General features: G+C 40.5%; 1 protein-coding gene across 1 annotated transcript; it reads right to left on the bottom strand.

Moving 5' to 3' along the window:
* Window positions 1-384: 384 nt before the first annotated feature.
* Window positions 385-9,246, bottom strand: LOC122116085 (ral guanine nucleotide dissociation stimulator-like). Its single transcript, XM_042689707.1, has 6 exons — window positions 9,220-9,246; window positions 3,951-3,997; window positions 2,991-3,184; window positions 2,107-2,154; window positions 1,188-1,396; window positions 385-964 (listed from the first exon to the last, which is right to left on the bottom strand). Exons 2-6 carry the CDS (start codon window positions 3,963-3,965, stop codon window positions 792-794), a joined length of 639 nt encoding a protein of 212 aa, XP_042545641.1. The 5' UTR covers window positions 3,966-3,997; window positions 9,220-9,246; the 3' UTR covers window positions 385-791.
* Window positions 9,247-18,553: the final 9,307 nt, after the last annotated feature.

Here is an 18,553-nt window from a genome sequence, read left to right as displayed (position 1 = left end):
CTAGTTGGTGTTCACAGACTGAGAGAGTAGATTGTCGGTGTCTGAAAGCTCCCTACTCTTATGAAATAGTTTCTCCAAAGGGAAGAGCTGGCTAACAACAGAATTGTCTGACATATTTTTAAAATGCTTCATTTCTCCTTCCCTTGAAAGATGCAAGAAAGCATTTTTCCTCCAATATTCACTTGAAACAACCTGACAGAGCACTCAGAGGTGAGCTGAAATGCTGGGGCACTGATGGCACTAGATTCCCTGGAACTTTGAGCTCCTGGCAATTCATCAACTATAGTATCTTAGGCCATTTTTTTCTATAACAGAATACCAAAGATTGAATGATTACTTACAGGAAAAAAAGTTTTATTTATTTTACAATTCTGATTGGGTAATTCTATCTAGCAAGTTCTTTGTGCCACTTTGCCCTGCTTTAGCACATGACATCAAACAGAAGGGCAGTACATAGGAGAGATGGAGCTGGAGGGAAGTATGGTTGTGCTGAGGGCCCGTGGCAGGTGAATCAATGAGGAAGGTTGGCACAGATGATTTTTATGTGACTAGTGTTGCGCCAGGACGACGAGGAGACATCATGACATGGTTTGTAGGAAGATATTTGGTTTGCCTCAGTTTGCCACAGTTTGAGGATGGTCCACGTGGTTTGACCTGAGGGTCTTGCTGTGTCAGTAATACTTGTCTCAGACCTTCCCAACCTTCCTGCCAACACATCCTGAGTGAAGGGATTTCAAGTGGGTGACCAGAGCCTGCTGGAGGCCCACAGGAGGCAGAAGGTGTTGTAGACCTTATACAGATGACTCATACTGCACCACCACTCTAGGAGGTGCAGATTCTTGTGGAGGCACAAGGTCGTCTTGGCTAGCTGGTAAAGCAGCTGATTCCAGTACCACATCTGCGGACATCATGGACACATCCTCTGCCTGGATCTCAGGAGCAGGTGCTGTGTGAAGCCCCAAATCTAAGCACAGGAATAGATGCATTATTAATGGAGGGAGCAAGGAGACCCTCAAGGACAGTTAAGGTCTTCCTAGAGAGTAGGTACTATCTGTCATAGAAGACCCACTACAGGATGTCTTCCCTGATTGGGTTTTACCAGTAGTTACTGGCCAATCACCAGCCTGGAATTCTCATCCCATAGGAGATCTGTTTCCATCCCTCCTCACATATTCTCAGGCACCTACCTAAGAACTCCTCTCTGTTTTTGTCTGCCTCCTTGGTCTCCTGCTCCTCCAGCTGGGTGAGGAGAAGGTGTACACGGACTGCCAGGTCTGCAGAGGGCATGTTGAGAAGCACATAGGCCATCAGCTTATTCAGGTTGGTCAGGTCATTGGGCTGGCAGAAATCCTCAGGGTACTTGTCCAGCCACATGGAGAGCATGGAACACAGGGTGCTGTGTGCAGTTGGATAGGAAGCAGAGTGACAGCCTGCTCGCTTCTTCCCAAGCCCCTTGCTGGGGGTGGGGTGGGATGTCCCATGCAGACTGCCCACCGCATGCACAGACTTGCATGTTAGGAAGAGGGAAGACTCTCATATGAGGAGAAGGCTGGCACGCTCTCCCTCCCTCCCTCCCTCCCTCCCTCCTTCCCCCTCCCCCCTCCCCCTCTCCCCCCTCTCTCTCTCTCTGTGCCAGTCCTGGGGCTTAAATTCTGGGCATGGGTGCTGTCCCTGAGCTTCTTTTGCTCAAGGCAAGCACTCTACCAGTTGAGCCACAGAGTTTCCTGCCTGGGGTGGCTTTGAACCACGATCCTCAGACCTCAGCCTCCTGAGAATAGCTAGGATTATAGGCATGAGCCACTGGTGCCCAGCCAAGGAGAAGCCTCTCTACAGCACCCATTGGAGGATGTTTCTCAGAAAGCCTTTCTAGGATTGTTTCCCCGTAAGGCTTTTAGCTCACAGCCTCTCCTCTGTTCCCTGACTTCCCCTGACTTTCACCCTCCCCCGCCCCCCCCCCCTCCTGGCACGTTTCCATGCCTTTAGATGAAGCCTCAGGCCCCACCACAAGTGATGTGCTACCCAGAGTTTCCCACCTTCCAAACCAAGCCCTAATACTTAACCCATTCTTCAAGGAGAGCCCTTCCCTTTGTCACAAATTCCACTCACTTCTTTATTTGTTCATCCTCTTCACAGTCAGGTTGGAAATATGCATATCTATGGGAAGAGAGCAGGAAGTCATCTTTTTACTCTCCTGTTTTTCTGACCTGACAAGATAGCTATGTGGGCTGGCTAAATCAAGGATAGGAATGTGAATTTTGGAAGGTTGGGAGATTTATCTGCACAGTTCCCTGAATTTTACACTAAGGGACTTGGAATGTCTCTTCCCAAAGTACATGCTTCATCTGTTTGTGCAGGGAGGCGGTCCATCATGATCCTTCCCTGATGGTTCTCAGGAGACACAGGGCCTCAGTCCATACCTACTCTGTAGCCCTTTCTCCAGCTACAGCTCTTGAGAGGCTTCCTGGATTGGTTTGGGAACCTTGATAACTTATGGCCAATGTAGTATCATGGAGCCACAAATAAAAGAGACCTTAGGCAGATTCCTGTTTATTTTTGTTGTTGTTGTTTTTTGTTGGTTGTGGGGCTTGAACTCTGGGCCTGAGCACTGTCCCTCATCTCTTCAGATCAAGGCTAGTGCTCTACCACTTGAGCTACACCACCACTTCTGGTTTTCTGGTTGTTTATTGGAGATAAGAGTTTCACGGACTTTTCTTGCCTTGGCTGGCTTTGAACCATGATCCTCAGATCTCAGCCTCCTGAGTAGCTAGGATTATAGGCATGGCAGAGTCCTGTTTCTAAGGAAGTAAACTGTCCCCTACAAGAGACTCATGGTCCTGGGCCAGCCTACTTCAAAGAAAGAGGCTTGGGAAAGCACTTCCTGCTCCCATCCCACTTTTAGTTGAGAAGATCCAACTGAAGTGAACAGGGTATTTTCTGGACTTAACCAGGAGGATAACAACATCACTTTGGTTTGAAGATGGGGTGCTCACCTTTTAAACAGAAGATCCAACACTTGCCCTGTTGTGGTAAACCTTCTGTAAGTAACCAGGAAGGCAGGGACAAAGAAGGGATCCTCCTTCTGGTGGAGAGGTACCAGGAGGTTGACCATCTTCTCCAGCATGCCTGGCTCCAGGGTACTCACTCTATGGTGCTCTTCCTGGGTTGGGACTGACTCTTTTTCATTCTGAGGTGGGACAAGAACAGATAGTTCAAAGATGGAGAGGGTAGCACACCTCAAATTCACTTGCTGTGATTCAATGAAGTGGAAACTGCACAGAATTACTCTTAACAGGAAGCCTACAAACTCAAGAGTGGGGCTGGGAATATGGCTTGGTGGTAGAGTGCTTGCCTAGCATGCATAAAGCTCTGGGTTTGATTCCTCTGTACCACATAAACAGAAAAAGCCAAAAGTGGTGCTGTGGCTCAAGTAGTAGAGTGCTAGCCTTGTGCAAAAAGAAGCTGAGCAGGCCCCAGTACTGGCAAACAAACAAACAAACAAAAAACCAACTCAGGAGTGTTCTAGGGTTGGTTGGAGTGGCTGTCAGGTAAGTTACCTAGGCTGAATATACTTGCTACACAAATATACCATTTGTGTAGCGCCTGAGGCGCTCGAGTCAGGGGTGAGCAACGATCCATCAACACCAGGCTTGAATGAAGCGCTCCCACTGGGGTTTCCTGAGACCTGAGTCTCGGACCTTGAGATACAACAGGAGAACATCCTTCTTCAAGATTGCTCTCCAAGTGAACTGGCTGCTGTTGACTTTAGAATGTGTTGCTTGGCTACCAGGATTCCATGTTCAGTTGGCCCCATCCTTAAAGAAGTAGTCACTTCTCCATTTCCTCTTACCTGACCTCTTCCTCACATAAGGCCTCCCCAAAGGACTCAGTGGCTGCTGAGATTTCCCCTCCCACATCACCATGCACACGTATGGTTATTATTAACAGCTCACCTTGTGCAATCCCATCGACCTCTGCCAAACCTGGCTACAGGCAGTTTCTGTAAAAAGGAGACAGACCCTTGTTTCTTACCTTTTCTGTGATCCTTGACAAGTTGTTTTACCTTTCATGGTCCCTTTCACCCCACCCATTCTTCTTTCACCTTTATTCTAATATATGTGTCTTAAGGTATTGTTAGGTTTCTGTATCTTTAAACACCTCATTACCTCTAAAATCCACTGGCTGGTGTCCACATTAGCTAATGTATAAACTCAGGGATACATCAAAGGAAGTGATTGAATAGCACATTACTCTGAGGGTCAGGCTTGTAGATAGATACAAATGTCCCAAAGGAACTTTATTGACTTAAACTTGATTTTTTACCAATATCTATAACCACACGATCAAACTCAATATCACATAAATTAATTTACCAGTTCTCACTTATACAGTGTACATCCCAAATTTGAGAAAAATAACATTGTCAACTGAATTATACTCTGTCTCAATACTATTGGATGAATACCTCACTTTCGTGACATTGACTATAATCTTCATTTAGTTCTAGCACATACTGGCTTCCTGTGCATGACATAAAAGATATTGAGTGTTTTCTAGCAATAGGATATTCTGTCTTATATAACATCATGTAACCTGGATCATCACTTCTCAACCTATTTAGTAACTATGATTACTAGCATGAGCCACCAGAGCCCAGCTTCTATATTATTTTTTTCTTTAAAGGATGAAGGTCTTGCTATGTTACTCAGACAGCCCTGATGGAATAAAGCAATCTAGGGGACTTCACCTAACAATTCAGTGGGACCACAGGTATTTGCCACTGGATTTTATTAATATTATAGCAATATTTAACAATATTATATAAACTTCAAAATGCTTTTAAATAAAATGATAATATATATATGTTGATGTATTTAATTTCTTAAATATATTAATATAATTACTATTTCATTTTAATATGTCTATTATTTTATATAAATGTATATTTATATGTATGTATAATTCAAACAATGGCTTAAAATAAAACATCTCAGAACAATGAAATATAGAATGTGACTGAAGGGGAGATGACTTAGTTATGCAATTACAACTTGAGGTGACTTTCCATTGTTTTATGTTTCTTTAGCTTCAGGGATGTTCCAAGATCCATCCATAAAGGGAAGGTTATATTATAATTGGAAATTGTGCTGTTTTATTGGCATGGAATACCAAATTTGAGAGTCCCAGATATTTAGATGAGCTAGATAGTAAGGGAAGTATAATGTGAAAAAGAAATCATTGTGAAGGTCTTCATTTAGGTCTTCTCAACTCTGCCTTGAAATATGGACAAGGGGTAAGCTCCAAACCATCCCCACTAAGCCTATAACGGAGCCTCAGTTCACACCAGCTGCAGGAGAGATAGAATTTACCATTATTCCTCTGCCTTATTTATACCCCATGTAACATTTTCAGCCAGAAAGAGAGTACCTATATAATGGTGGTCCCTTATGATCATATCACCTAGTAATGTTAGAGACCGCTGTCTTTCTTTAAGTATACACTATGATATCCATATTATAGCACAATTCTAAGAATGTAGCCCCATTGTAACTGACATGACTGTTTATCTATGTGTGTGTATATAGATATGTTTATTTGTACATATGTACTTCCTCCTGATATTTGAGTTGAGCAATAAATGTGATGATAAAAAAAAAAAAGAGGTAAGCAGGTGCATGGGAAAGAAAAGAGAATTCTGCTTCTTAGTAACTAAGCTAGTGCCCTGAGAATAAGAACTCATTCACAAGAGAAAGGTATTAAACCACTCCTGAGGGATCTGTCCCTTTGACCCAAACACCTGTTTCTAGGCCCCGCCTCCCAGCATTGCTGTATAGAGGAAATAAATGTCAACATGAGTTTTGAGAGATACTCAAGCCATAGTATACAATTTATGTTTCCCTACCTGGTAATGATTTCCTCAGAGTTAAAAAAAAGTTATAATAAATATATAGTAATTGTATTTATTTATAGAGTATAGGGTGACATTTTAATACATGAATACAATGAATAATAATCAGATCAGGGTAACAGGAAAATCTTCCACTTTGTGCTGGAAAAAAAAAATCCCAAATCTTCTCCAAAGCCAGACATGATGTCAAACATCTGTAATCCCAGCACTCAGTTTGATGCAGGAGGATGGCTCATAGGAAGCCAGCCTAGACTACATAGTGAAACCGTGTGTCAAAATCAAAATACTCGGGCTGGGAAGGTTGCTCAGTGGTAGAGCACTTGCCTTGCATGCTCAAGGCCCTGGGTTTGATTCCTCAGCACCACATAACCAAAAAGAAAAAAGCCGGAAGTGGTGCTGTGGCTCAAGTGGTAGAGCACTAGCCTTGAGCTGAAGAGCTGAGGGACTGCGCCCAGGCCCAGAGTTCAGGCCCCACGACCAGACCAAAAAAAAAAAAAAAAAAAATCAAAATACTCTCTACAAGCTACTTTGAAATAGTCCATTGATTAATCAACATAAGTATCCTACTGTACTATATAAAACATTAGATCTCGTGTGTGTGTGTGTGTGTGTGTGTGTGTGTGTGTGTGTGTGTGTGTGCGTGCGTGTGTGCCATTATTGGGGCTTGAATTCAGGACATGGGGGCTCCCCTTAGTTTATTTGTTTGAGGCTGGTGCTCTACCACTTGAGCCACAGCTCCACTTTTGGCTTTTGGTTGTTTAATTGAAGATAAGAGTCTCATGAATTTTCCTGCCTGGGTTGGCTTTGAACTTCAATTCTCAGAGCTCACCCTCCTGAGTAGCTTGGATTACAAGCACAGGCTCCCAGCTTAGAACACTGGATCTTATTCTTCTTATCTAACCATACCCTACATCTGTGTCCATCCCCATAGCAGACTGTGTTTTACTGCTCTGGTAAGTATGATTCTCTGTATCTATCACTTTAATTTGGGGGGGGGGCATGATTTGTACTGTGATCTTAGTTTTTTTGATTGATCTAAGACTTGTTGACTCCCCCCACCCTTTTTTAGCTTTTTAGTTCCTGTTTGGATTAAATGGTGACTTTGAAGCTATTTACATGCTAATAAGGAAATTAGAAATCCTAGATATATTAATTTTTAAGTTGTTCATGAGATACTCAAATGGAGCTCTCCATAATAGCAAAGGACACTGATGTGGCTTTCAGTAAGCTGGAGTTCCAGGCAAAAAGAAATATGCGTATATAGAGCTAGGTGTATAGCATGCCTCAAGTGGTAGACAGCTCACGTAGCAAGCATGAAGCTGAGTAACCCTTCTCCGCTCTCCATCTAAAAAACAGGGAGGGAAAACGTGTACAAGTAGTTGACAAAATCATAGAATGTATGAAGGTGTATGGGAATGAGCTAAAGACAGTCCTGGGGAATTTTCAACATTAAAGGGGAACATACAATGTTGAACAATATGTTGTCACCTTCTGATAAAATGAACTTTTTCCTAGTACCCTATGTATGAGAGCAATAAGCTCTCATACATTCGTCAAAGTTCATTACCTTTTACTCTTTTACACCTACACCTCCCACACCCCAATTAACTGAAGCAATTATATTATATAATCTGCTCATCCTGGGGCATTTTTAAAGATGTAGACATGTTAACAGTTGAATAAAATATTTCAGACTATCTTTGAAATAAGGTTCTAGAAGTTGTTCAGTAAATCTTTCACACAAAGATATTTGTATTTAATCGGCAATCCAGAAGGAGTTCTCAGTACCAAATTCTAAATTTCCAAAAATAGAATTAAAAATTGAGATGCTGGAAGATTCCAGGAAACAGTAACATTTCTACATTGGACAGAAAAGGCTGAAGGGACACATCTGCCAAACTTTATATTGTACTGAAGTCACTTTGTACTGACATAGCCTTAGTGCATAGGAGAATGTTTGCAGGGACTTTTAATCAGATAAAAATAGGACTGTTGTTTTCTCTATACCAATTAACATAGTTGACACTTGGCCAAATCTGCTCTGGACACAGTAGGGGATGTACAGTTTGTCCTGATTCTGTGGGAAATGAAAAATGCAAGTCTTGGCACAAGAAAAAAAATATGTGAGCCTAAAAAATGTCGTCAAATATAGAAGTCAAATTAAACAAATTGATTTACTAAAAGGCAATGTATGCTTTCGAGAGAACAAAGCAGGAAGAAAAATGCTCTGGAATAATAAGCATTAGGAACCTTGAGTTTAACTATTAAATGCTACATGTTAATAAATAAACATATTTGATGAGGAAACATTTTGCTAAAATCCAATTTTCCTTATTGTGAGTTTAAGAAAGGAACAGGTAAAGCATGTAAAGCATATAAAAACTAAACTTTTCACCACAGAGAGACTACTTAGATGCCATCTAGGCTAATTCTTTGAGTTATAGGAGGAATGCTATATTGCTATATTTTCCTATGAGAAGTTTGCCATATAGCCTTTGTTTCATGGACATAAAACTATAGAGGTACACCAAAACTACAGTGACAATTCAAATAACCAGAGTGCTTGAAATTAAGTTATTCTAGTTCATTTAAAATTTCTGGTCAGCAAGAGTTATAAAATCAAAATCTTTTTATATTTTAACTTTTTAAAATATTTACCTAAGATGTCTTCACTCATAATCTGACCTTTGTAAGTAGTAGGTTTTGAGAACATGAAAATCCTGAGGTTTGAACTCAAGTGCTGACCCTGAGAGTTTTTGCACAAGACTAGCACTCTACTTCTTGAACCACAGCTTCACTTCCAGCTTTTTGGTGGTTAATTGGAGATAAGAATCCTCATAGTCGGCTGGGAAGGTGGCTCAGTGGTAGAGCGCTTGCCTTGCATGCCTGAGGCCCTGGGTTCGATTCCTCAGCACCACATAAGCAGAATAAAAAAGCCAGAAGTGGCGCTGTGACTCAAGTGGTAGAGTGCTAGCCTAGAGCTGAATAGCTGAGGGACAGCACCCAGGCCCAGATTCAGGCCCCACGACCTGACCCACCCCCTGCCCCCTCCCCCCCCCCCAAAAAAAAGAATCTCATAGACTTCTTGCCCAGGCTGGCTTCAAATCGTGATCCTCAGACCCCAGCCTTCTGAGTAGCTAAGATGACTGACATGAGCCCTGGCACCCAGAAATAGATTATTTTTTGACAACAAAAATAGCACATTTTTCTGGCCGGCAGTGGCTCACGCCTGTAATCCTAGCTACTCAGGAGGTTGAGATCTGAGGATTGCAGTTCAAAGCCAGCCTGGGCAGGAAAGTGTGTGAGACTCTTACCTCCAATTAACCATCAGAAAACAGGAACTGGCACTGTGGCTCAAGTGGTAGAGTGCTTGCCTTGAGCTGAAGAGTTGTGGGACAGTGCCCAGGCCTAGACTTCAAAAAAAAAGAGCACATTTCACATGGTTCAACTGGAATCATGAAAGTAAATAGATTGGGTATTTGAATATCATAGGAGAATGTAAGTTCATCACTGCAAAGAGCATTTTATATTGCTTAATGTTGCAAAAGACTATAAGCAAAGTTTTTGGACTCCAGAAATATCCTGAAATATATTGCTGAGATTAACACTAGCCAGCCTCCTGCGTGGACCTCGGTGATCTTCACCTCATAAAACATAGGCCTTTGTGGCCCCTTTCCACAATGAATGGGAGCGGCCTCTGCAACCAATAGAACCTTGAAGATATAATAGTGGGTGGATGGTTTCTGAGGCTGGAATCATAAGATATATTGCAGCTTCCACTTTCTTCTTTCTTGGCTCTGTCACTCAGGCAGCAAACCATGATGAGAACACTCAAACCATCTTTTGGAAAGGTCCATGTGGCAAAGAGTGTAGGCTTCTGCCAACAGCCTGCACTAACTTGCCAGCAGTGTGAATAAGCCATCTTGGAAGCAGATCCTCCAGCACTATAGTCATGCCTGCAGAAACCCTGACCAATATTTCACTGCAACCCCCTGAGACATTTGCAGACAGAAACTACCCAGCTACACTGTTCCTAAATCTCTGGCCTGCAGCAACTATGTGCTACATTGTTGTTTTAGAAGCACTAAATTTTGTGAGAATATGTAGAACAGAACTTTAAATATGTGTACTTTACATATTTATATCTATACATTATAAATTTAGTTGTATTACATTTATGTAATACATGTATAAGATATTAATATAAATATGTCACATATGTATAATCATATATAACATCTTTATTAATTAAATTTTATGTGAGTGATCTATTTTATATGTACAGTAATACATAGGATGTATATATGTATGTATTCTATGTATATGTATAGATATATATATGTTTACACAACACACACACACACATACACACTAATACATAGGGTATATACAAGTATGTCTTAGTTTCTTAGGGCTTCTGTGACAAATTGCCACAGATGTGGTGACTAAAAACGATGAAAATTTACTCATATTTCTAGAGGCCAGAAGTATAAACTCAAGGTATTAACAGGGCCACACTGACTTCAGAGCCTCTAGCAGAAAATCTTTCTTTGCCTCTTCTATCTTCTACTGTCTCCAGACATCCCCTAGCTGTGGACAGACTTGGTTCTGCCTCCATTTTCATGTGGCCTTATCCAACTTGCTATTCTAGGATGATCTCATGTTCATATGACATGATGTGCTCGAGATCAAAGCCAAGGCCTCACATATGCTTAGCAAGTGCTCTGCCACTAAACTATACTTCCAGCCCTAGGTCTTTAATTACAAATGCAAAGACTCCTTTTTCAAATAAAGTCCCATTTACAGGTTCTGGAATGTGGACATGTCTCTTGAGGGGCATACCATTCAGTCCTCTACAACCTATGTAAGTATGTGTATGTGTGTATGTGGTTCTATAATTTTCTATGTGGCCTCAAAGTGTCTTGAAGGCAAAATAATATTGACTACTAATAAAGATCTGATGAAGAGTGCTCTAGAGAGTTTAATTTGTTCAAGCTGCATTCTCTCTCTCTCTTTCTCTCTCTCTGTTTTTTTGTTTGTTTGCTTGTTTTGAGATAGGGGCATCTTGCCCAAGTGGACCTCAGACTCCTGGATTCAAGTGAACCTCCTGCTTGAGTGGCTGGCAGATAAGCACATTCCACTGGGCTTGGCTGCATCTCTTTCTTTTTTGGTGCCAGTCTTGAAGCTTGAACTCAGGACCTGGGCGTTGTTCCTGAGCTTTCGTGCTCAAGGCTAGCTCTCTACCATTTCCAGATTTGGGGTAGTTAATTGGAGAGAAGAGTCTTACAAACTTTTCTGCCTGAGCTGGCTTTTAACCGTGATCCTCAGATCTCAGTCTCTTGAGTAGCTAGGATTATAGGCATGGGCCACCAACATGTAGCTCCTTAGATCTTTTTTTATATGGCGTTGGTGAGGACCTTCAGTTGTTTGGCCTTTCTCAGTGGGCAGGCCCTTTGCCTTAGTGTGCCTTTCCACAAGCAGAAAAATCCATGAATATAAAGCCCCAGGCCTCTCTTACACTCACACTCACCCTTCCTAGGGGAGGAGGAAGGATTTACCTGATAGATGAGTTCAGAGAAAAGAAACCAGCATGTTTGAAAAGCATAAGATTCGTGTAAAGTTAATGAGCCATATCTTCCAGTTTCATATTTTGCCACTGATAAAGCTACATTTTTTTTCTTTTTTTCCTTTTTGGCAGTTTGAACTCAAGGGCATCATGATTGCTAGGCAGGTTCTGTACTGCTGAGTCATGCTTCCAGCACTTTTTTGCACTGATGATTTTTGTGATAGAGACTCCATTTCTGACCAAGCACATGCTTGGACTGTGATCTGTCTATATAGACTTCCCGTCATAGCTAGGGTAGGAATAGGAATCTACTATTGCACCCACTTCTTGGTAGAAAAGGGTTCTTGCAAACTTTTCTATCTAGGCCGGCCTCAAATCATGATCCTCACAATCACAGTCCTCCAAGAAGCTAGGGTTATAGGTGTGAGCAACTGACTCCAAGCAAAGCTCCTTGATTCTAATGTCTCTCAGCAGATTACAAAGGCAAGTAGAAGCAAAGGCATTGTTTAATAACACACATAATTCCCTTGTCATAATACTTAATAAAATATATTAAATGCATTTTCCTTTCCCTTCCTTAAAAATCATTCTGTCTCAGAAATTATTCTCTATTGTAGAGATTTCCCAGTGACACCCAGTTTTATTGGTTGAGATAGGTTTTGCAAACGTTTTGCCCGAGTTGACCTTACACTGTGATCCAATCTCCATCTACCAAGCAACTAGGTTTACAGGCCTGAACTACATCAACCTTGTTTCATGGTTGTTTAAATTTTGGTGGTACTGGAATTTGAACTCAATTCCTCATGCTTGCTCAGCTTGTTTGTTTGACTGATGCTCTATTGGATTCCACCTCCAGCTCAGCTTTTTGCTGGTTATTTTGGGGTCAGGGTCTCATGAGCTTTTCAGCCCAGGCTGACCATGAGCTGTGATTTTCTAGTTCTCAGTCTACTGAGAAGTTAGGATTACAGGCAAGAACAACAGGAGCCTAGCTGTATGTATGTGTGTATGTATGTAGATATGTATGCATGTAGGTATGTATTTTTTTTGCCAGTCCTGGGGCTTGAACTCAGGGCCTGGACACTGTCCCTGAGCTTCTTTCGCTCAAGGCTAGCACTCTGCCACTTGAGCCACAGTGCCACTTATAGCTTTTTCTGTGTATGTGGTACCGAGGAATCAAACTCTGGGCTTTATGCATGTGATGCAAGCACTCTACCAGTAAGCCACCTTTCCAGCCCATATGTATTTATTTTTAAGATGAGATTTTTTTTATTGTGAAAATACTGTACAGAGGGGTTACAATTACATGTGCAAGATAATGAGTACATTTCTTATCAAGCATTGTAGCCTCCTCCTTTGTTTCCCCTTCCCATCCCTTCCCATCCTCCCTCTTCCCCCCTCTCAATCCTCCTTCCCCCTTAAGATGAGATTTTTTATGTTGCCCAAGCTGGTCTGGACTGCTAGGCTCAAGCTATCTTTCTGCTTCAATTGTCTCAGTAGCTGGCACTACAAGCCCACACCCATACCCAGCAAAATCAAACAATGATAACAATGCACTTTAGTGAAGAGTTATATGAATGTGGTCTCTGCCTTATTCTGGAGCTGTGAATAATTTTAAAAGTGAAACTGTGGATACCATGAGACTATTGTAGTTTGTGACCCTTCTTCATTTGTGAGGCTGCTGATCCAATTACGTTCCTTTTAACAGGCTAAAATATTAATTAGGCCCAAGAGCTTGTTTTGGTAGGTAGCTGTACTAGATTACTTGAAAAGCTCCTTTCTAACATTTGTGATGGTGAGTCAGACATGACATAAAGTCCCACATATTGTGTATCTATTTAAAGGTCATTTATGAAGCCAAATTTTTAGAAAGGTATGTTCTACCCTTCTATCTTGACAAATTTTCTTTTCAGCTTTTGCTTTGTTTTTTTTTTTCAATTTTCCATCTCTGAACCATCTTTAACATATTCTCAATACTGCAGAAGATTTTTTAAAATGTAATGTACTGGAAATGTTCAAATGTAGTTTTTTCCATTAAAAAAGTAAAATGACAAGCCAGGTACTAGTGGCTCAGGCATATAATCCTATCTACTTAGGAGGCCAACATGGAGAGGATGGGATTCTAGCCAGCCTGAGTAGAAAAGTCTGACGTTGCATTTCTATGGAGAAAAACCAGTTGAGGTTGTACAGATTGTCGTCCCAGCCATGAGGGGAAGTCTAAAGTAAGAAGATGACAGTTCAAGTGAATTCCTTGGCAGGAAGGGAGACCCTATTCTAAAAATAGCCATTGAAAAACAGGGCTGGAGGTATGCTTCAGAGGTAAAGTGCCAGAAAATGTAAAGCCCAGAGTTTGAAGTATTGCAAAAATTAATTAATCAAATAAATAAATACTAAAGTATTCAGCACTTGGAAGGCAGAGGCAGAGGAATCCTCAATTGGAAGTTAAGCTAGGTTACTGTGTCTAGTTAGATACAGTTCCCTTTCCATTTAAGGACAAAGGAGAAGTGATATAAAGAAGTGTTTCTCTGGGGTCTGAAAGCACGAGAATGGATGATACAGAACATATAGTCAGTGCTGAAAGCCCCGTAAGAGTCTGTCTTCAAGTTCTAGAGGTATCCATGTGTTATTTAGAAAATTCACTTTTTGTATTTTGATTCATGAGGCCTTCCAAGGCCAGGTGACCTTGCCCCAGGTAGAATGGTTACACCAAAAGATGATCACTGAAAGTCAGAAAAGTTATTTTTATTCTCATGTATGATTCATGGATTAAATAATAACATTCTCTGTGGTGATACAGTATAATAGAGTTATGACTTTGGAGAATAGTACGTCAGTTCACATCTCAGATTTGCCACTTTGTGTACAATCTTTGATGAATTACTCAACCTATTTTTGCCTCAGTTTCTTTATATGTAAAATGGGGGTAATAATAATGATAATTATCTTGAAGGCTGGGTGTGATGCTTTAAAACACCTGTCTGACAGAACAAAGAACCACATTACAGTATGCGGATCAGAGAAGTTCTGTATAAGCTCTTACATGAAGCCACTGAAGCACTGTGTAAACCTAATTCACTCTTGGAAATAGCACAACAATTAACAATAATTATAATAATTTCAACCAGATTTGAATGCCTTCTGTGTGCCAAGCACAGCATTTGCATTATTTCATTTAATTCTCAGCCTTGAAAGGTAGGCATTATTCTCCATTCTCAGAGGATGAAACTGAAATTAAAGGATGCTCAGTAATCTTCTCAAAGGCACAGATACTCATCAACAGAGCTGATAATGATGTTTTCTAAGTCCTAAGCCTGTGCTCCCTTCATGTGATTCTTGGTAGACCAACCATGTCTATTAATAATAAATTCCTGGTTCTTAAATCACAGAGTACAATGGTACTGTTATCTGTGGGGATGAAAAAAATATCAGTAAGTTGTAATCACCAACTTGAACTCCCTAAGGGCGTAGATATTCAACAAGAATTTATCCAACCAGTGATGACTAATCCAACCACATGCTAGAAAAATTTAAAAATTTCTACTCACATGAAATAGTTCACACCTGTAATCTCAGACACTCAGAAGGTAGAAATGGGGAGTATTACAGTTTAAGTCCAGCTTGGGTAAAATGTTAGTGAGACTTTATCTCAATGAATGTTGCCTCTCATCCAAAATTCATCAGCAGAAGGATTGAAATCCATACTGCATATGAAAAATAACTGGAATAAAAGTAACTAGAATAAAAAGGGCTGGGTGCAGAGTTCCAGTAGTAGAGCACATGGCCTGCCTCACAAGTAAGAGGCTCAGGGTTCAATACTCAGTACCATCAAAAAAAATTCACCCATTTTGTGAATTTATGCCCTAAAAAGGATTTGCTGAAGAAAAAAATAAGGGCAAAATAAGTGGAGGCCTGGCTCATTCTGTAGAGAACCTGTCTAATATACACCAAGACCTGAGTTCAAATCCTAGAAAAAAGAAAATAAAAGAATGAATGAATGAATGAATGAAGGGAAGAGAGGGAAAGAGAAAAAGTTTGTGTCTTGACCCTGGACATCATACTTCCATACTCCATTCACAAAAGAGAGAAATGAGTTTGTATCTTAAGGCATAATTTTTTGTGGTTTTGTCTTTCTCATTTGTAGTTTTTCCCAAGAAGCAGAAAGATACACAGAGTCTTCATATAGTGTTGTATTTGGTAAAGTAAAGAGAAGAATCTGAACATTTTCCATGACCTCTTCTTTTTCTTCCTTACCTCAAATATTATCCTAATTCTATTTTGTTTTTGAAGCCAAAGATATCTAGACAGTTACTTTTTTAAAAAAGATAATGTTATTGTTATTATTATTAAGGTATTGTACCTCATGGTTACCAATTCATAAGTCAAGTAATGAGTACATTTGATAGTCATGGGGCTTGAATTCAGGGCCTGGGTGCTGTTCATGAGCTCTTCTGCTCAAGGCTAGTGCTCTACCACTTTGAACCATAGCTCCACTTTCAATTTTTTGGTGGTTAATTGGAGATAAGTTTCATGGACCTTCTTGCCTGGGTTTACTTTGAACTACAATCCTCAGATTTCAGCCTCCTGAATAGCTAGGATTAAGGTATGAGCCTCCAGTGCCTGGCAAGTTTCTTAAATATTTGGAAATATGCCAGCCAACCCCAGTTCATAAATACAACAGTAATTTCTCGAACAATGTAATTCTCTTAAAATGTTCTAATCAGATATTTTGGGTTTGTTCTGTGATTTCTCTGTAGTCCATATAGTGCACAAATTGAATTCCTTTAAGGAGCCTAGGGTGTTTGCTTAGTGTACCAACAAAAGGTCAATTCACCAAATGTGACTTTCAACCCTCAAACTGATTTATTTCTGAACTGGAAAGGATCATACATCTATTCCCTTTCAGAGCTTAATTTTTTAATTTTCATTTTTGCAACCTAATGTCCAAAATTCTAACCAGTTATTTATGGTTGAATCTTATGTTTTCATGTATAAATTAATTTCTTTTAAAGTTTGATTTACATACAAAGTTGATTTAAATACATATTAGGGAATAGATAAAAGTTGAAGATAGAAGGGGAGAATATAATGAGAGAAAAAAGCATTGACTTTAAAATAGGACAAAACTTACCTTTAAGCTTTCTTACACATTAAGCTAAGTAAAATCTTACAAAGAATACCCAAAGGGTTTTCTCTTCTTTTCTTTCTTTCTTTTTTCTTGTACTGGTACTGGGGCTTGAAGCCAGCATCTGAGCACTATCCTTTAGCTTTTTCACTCAAGGTTGGTGCTCTACCACTTGAGTCGCAGCTCCACTTCCAGCTTCTTGGTGGCAAATTGGAGATAAGAAGCTCACAGATTTTCCTGCTCTGGCGGGCTTTGAACTATGATAATCAGAACTTAGCCTTCTGAATAGCTAGGATTACAGGTGTGAGCCAGTGTTACCCACAGATTTTTAAGCAGCAAGAGTAAATCTTGACAAAACCTCATGATCTAACAAGATAATTTTACCTTTGCCATTAGCAAATTGATATTGCTAAAATAGCACATGGAAGAATGATGTGCCCAAATGTTCCCCCAATGGGAACAGTACATGATTCACACTCTGAGCAGTGACAGCATAGGATGTCTCTGAGGAAATGTACACACTTGCCAAATCATGTTGTTGGGGACCAGGATGTGCATCAATCTTCTACCTACTCTCAACTCATAGCTCCAAGAGATGTTGACACATTTATTTGTCATGTCTTTAGTCTGCAGTATGTTGTAACATAAAGAGCACACTGTGCAAGGCCAGAGGCTTGAGTTCTAATCTAGGCTGTGAGAGCTATAGTTTTGCAATTGTCACTTAATGTTAACTAATGTCAATGTCCTCACTATAATTTAGAGTTAATTAAAAAAATTGCACTGGGGCCTGGGAAGGTGGCTCAGTGGTAGAGCACTTGCGTTGCATGCATGAGGTCCTGGGTTCAATTCCTCAGCACCACATAAGCAAAAAGAAAAAAAGCCAGAAGTGGCACTGTGGCTCAAGTGGTAGAGCGTTAGCCTTGAGCTGAAGAACTGAGGGACAGTGCCAAGGCCCAGAGTTCAGGCTGCACGACCGGACACCCCTAAAAAATAAAATAAAAATTAAAAAAAATTACACTGATTGTTTCACAAATCTGTTGAGATAAGGATATAGCAATGGAGTTTTTGTTTTTGGTTTTTTGTTTTTTTTTTTTTTGGTGTAAGTACTAGGGCTTGAATTCAGGACCTGATGCTCTCCTTCAGTTTTTTTGCTCAAAGCTGGCATTCTACCACTTGAGATGTGGCTCCATTTCTAGATATTGGTTGATTAATTGAAGATAAGAGTCCCTTGGATTTGGCTGCCTGGGCTGTCTTCAACTGTGATCCTCAGATCTCAGCTTTCTGAGTAGCTGGACTGATCCGCTTGTGCGTGCTTTGTAAATTTAAAAAGCTAAGTATTCTATTGCTGCAGGTTTTCCTACCTATACCTTCAGCTCTATTTGTGGCATTTTTTTTTTCCTGAATATTTTCTTATTTTGAAAATTAAGAGCCAATCTAAGATATCTTCCAGTGGCTTCTCTCAAAAGCAAATCACTTACTACTCTGGAGGCTGAGATCTGAAGATCCTGACTTGAAAGCCAGCCCAAGCTGGCTCTTATCTCCAATTAACCATCCAAAAGCTAGAAGTAGTGTTGTGGCTCAAGTGGTAGAGGGCCATCCTTGAGCAAAAAAGCTCAGAGACAGTGTCAGTACAAATACACACACACACACACATAACAAATTACTTAACCTCCAGCCTTTTTATAAATGAGGAACTAGAAGAGCTGAGGGACAGAGCCCAGGCCCAGCACTCAAGCCCACGACTGAAGTAAATAAATAAATAAGGAACTAGATTAAATTGTTGAGAAGCACATTTTTGATAAAGTTATACCGAAAAGAGGGTTTGCTTTTAGTTGCTGCTGGAATGAGAAGAACTCAGAGTCTACCTAATTAGATTTCTGACCCTATGTCACAGCCTGCCCATTTTAACCTCCTGCAATTAATGTTGAAATTTCAGCCCTGTTACATTTCCAATATTCTCTAA

Source organism: Dipodomys spectabilis, unplaced genomic scaffold (genome assembly GCF_019054845.1).
Source record: "Dipodomys spectabilis isolate Male_0828 unplaced genomic scaffold, ASM1905484v1 ptg000003l, whole genome shotgun sequence".
NCBI classification, from domain to species: Eukaryota; Metazoa; Chordata; class Mammalia; order Rodentia; family Heteromyidae; genus Dipodomys; species Dipodomys spectabilis.
Note: the sequence above shows the minus strand (reverse complement) of the source record. Positions and strands in the feature narration are given on the sequence as shown.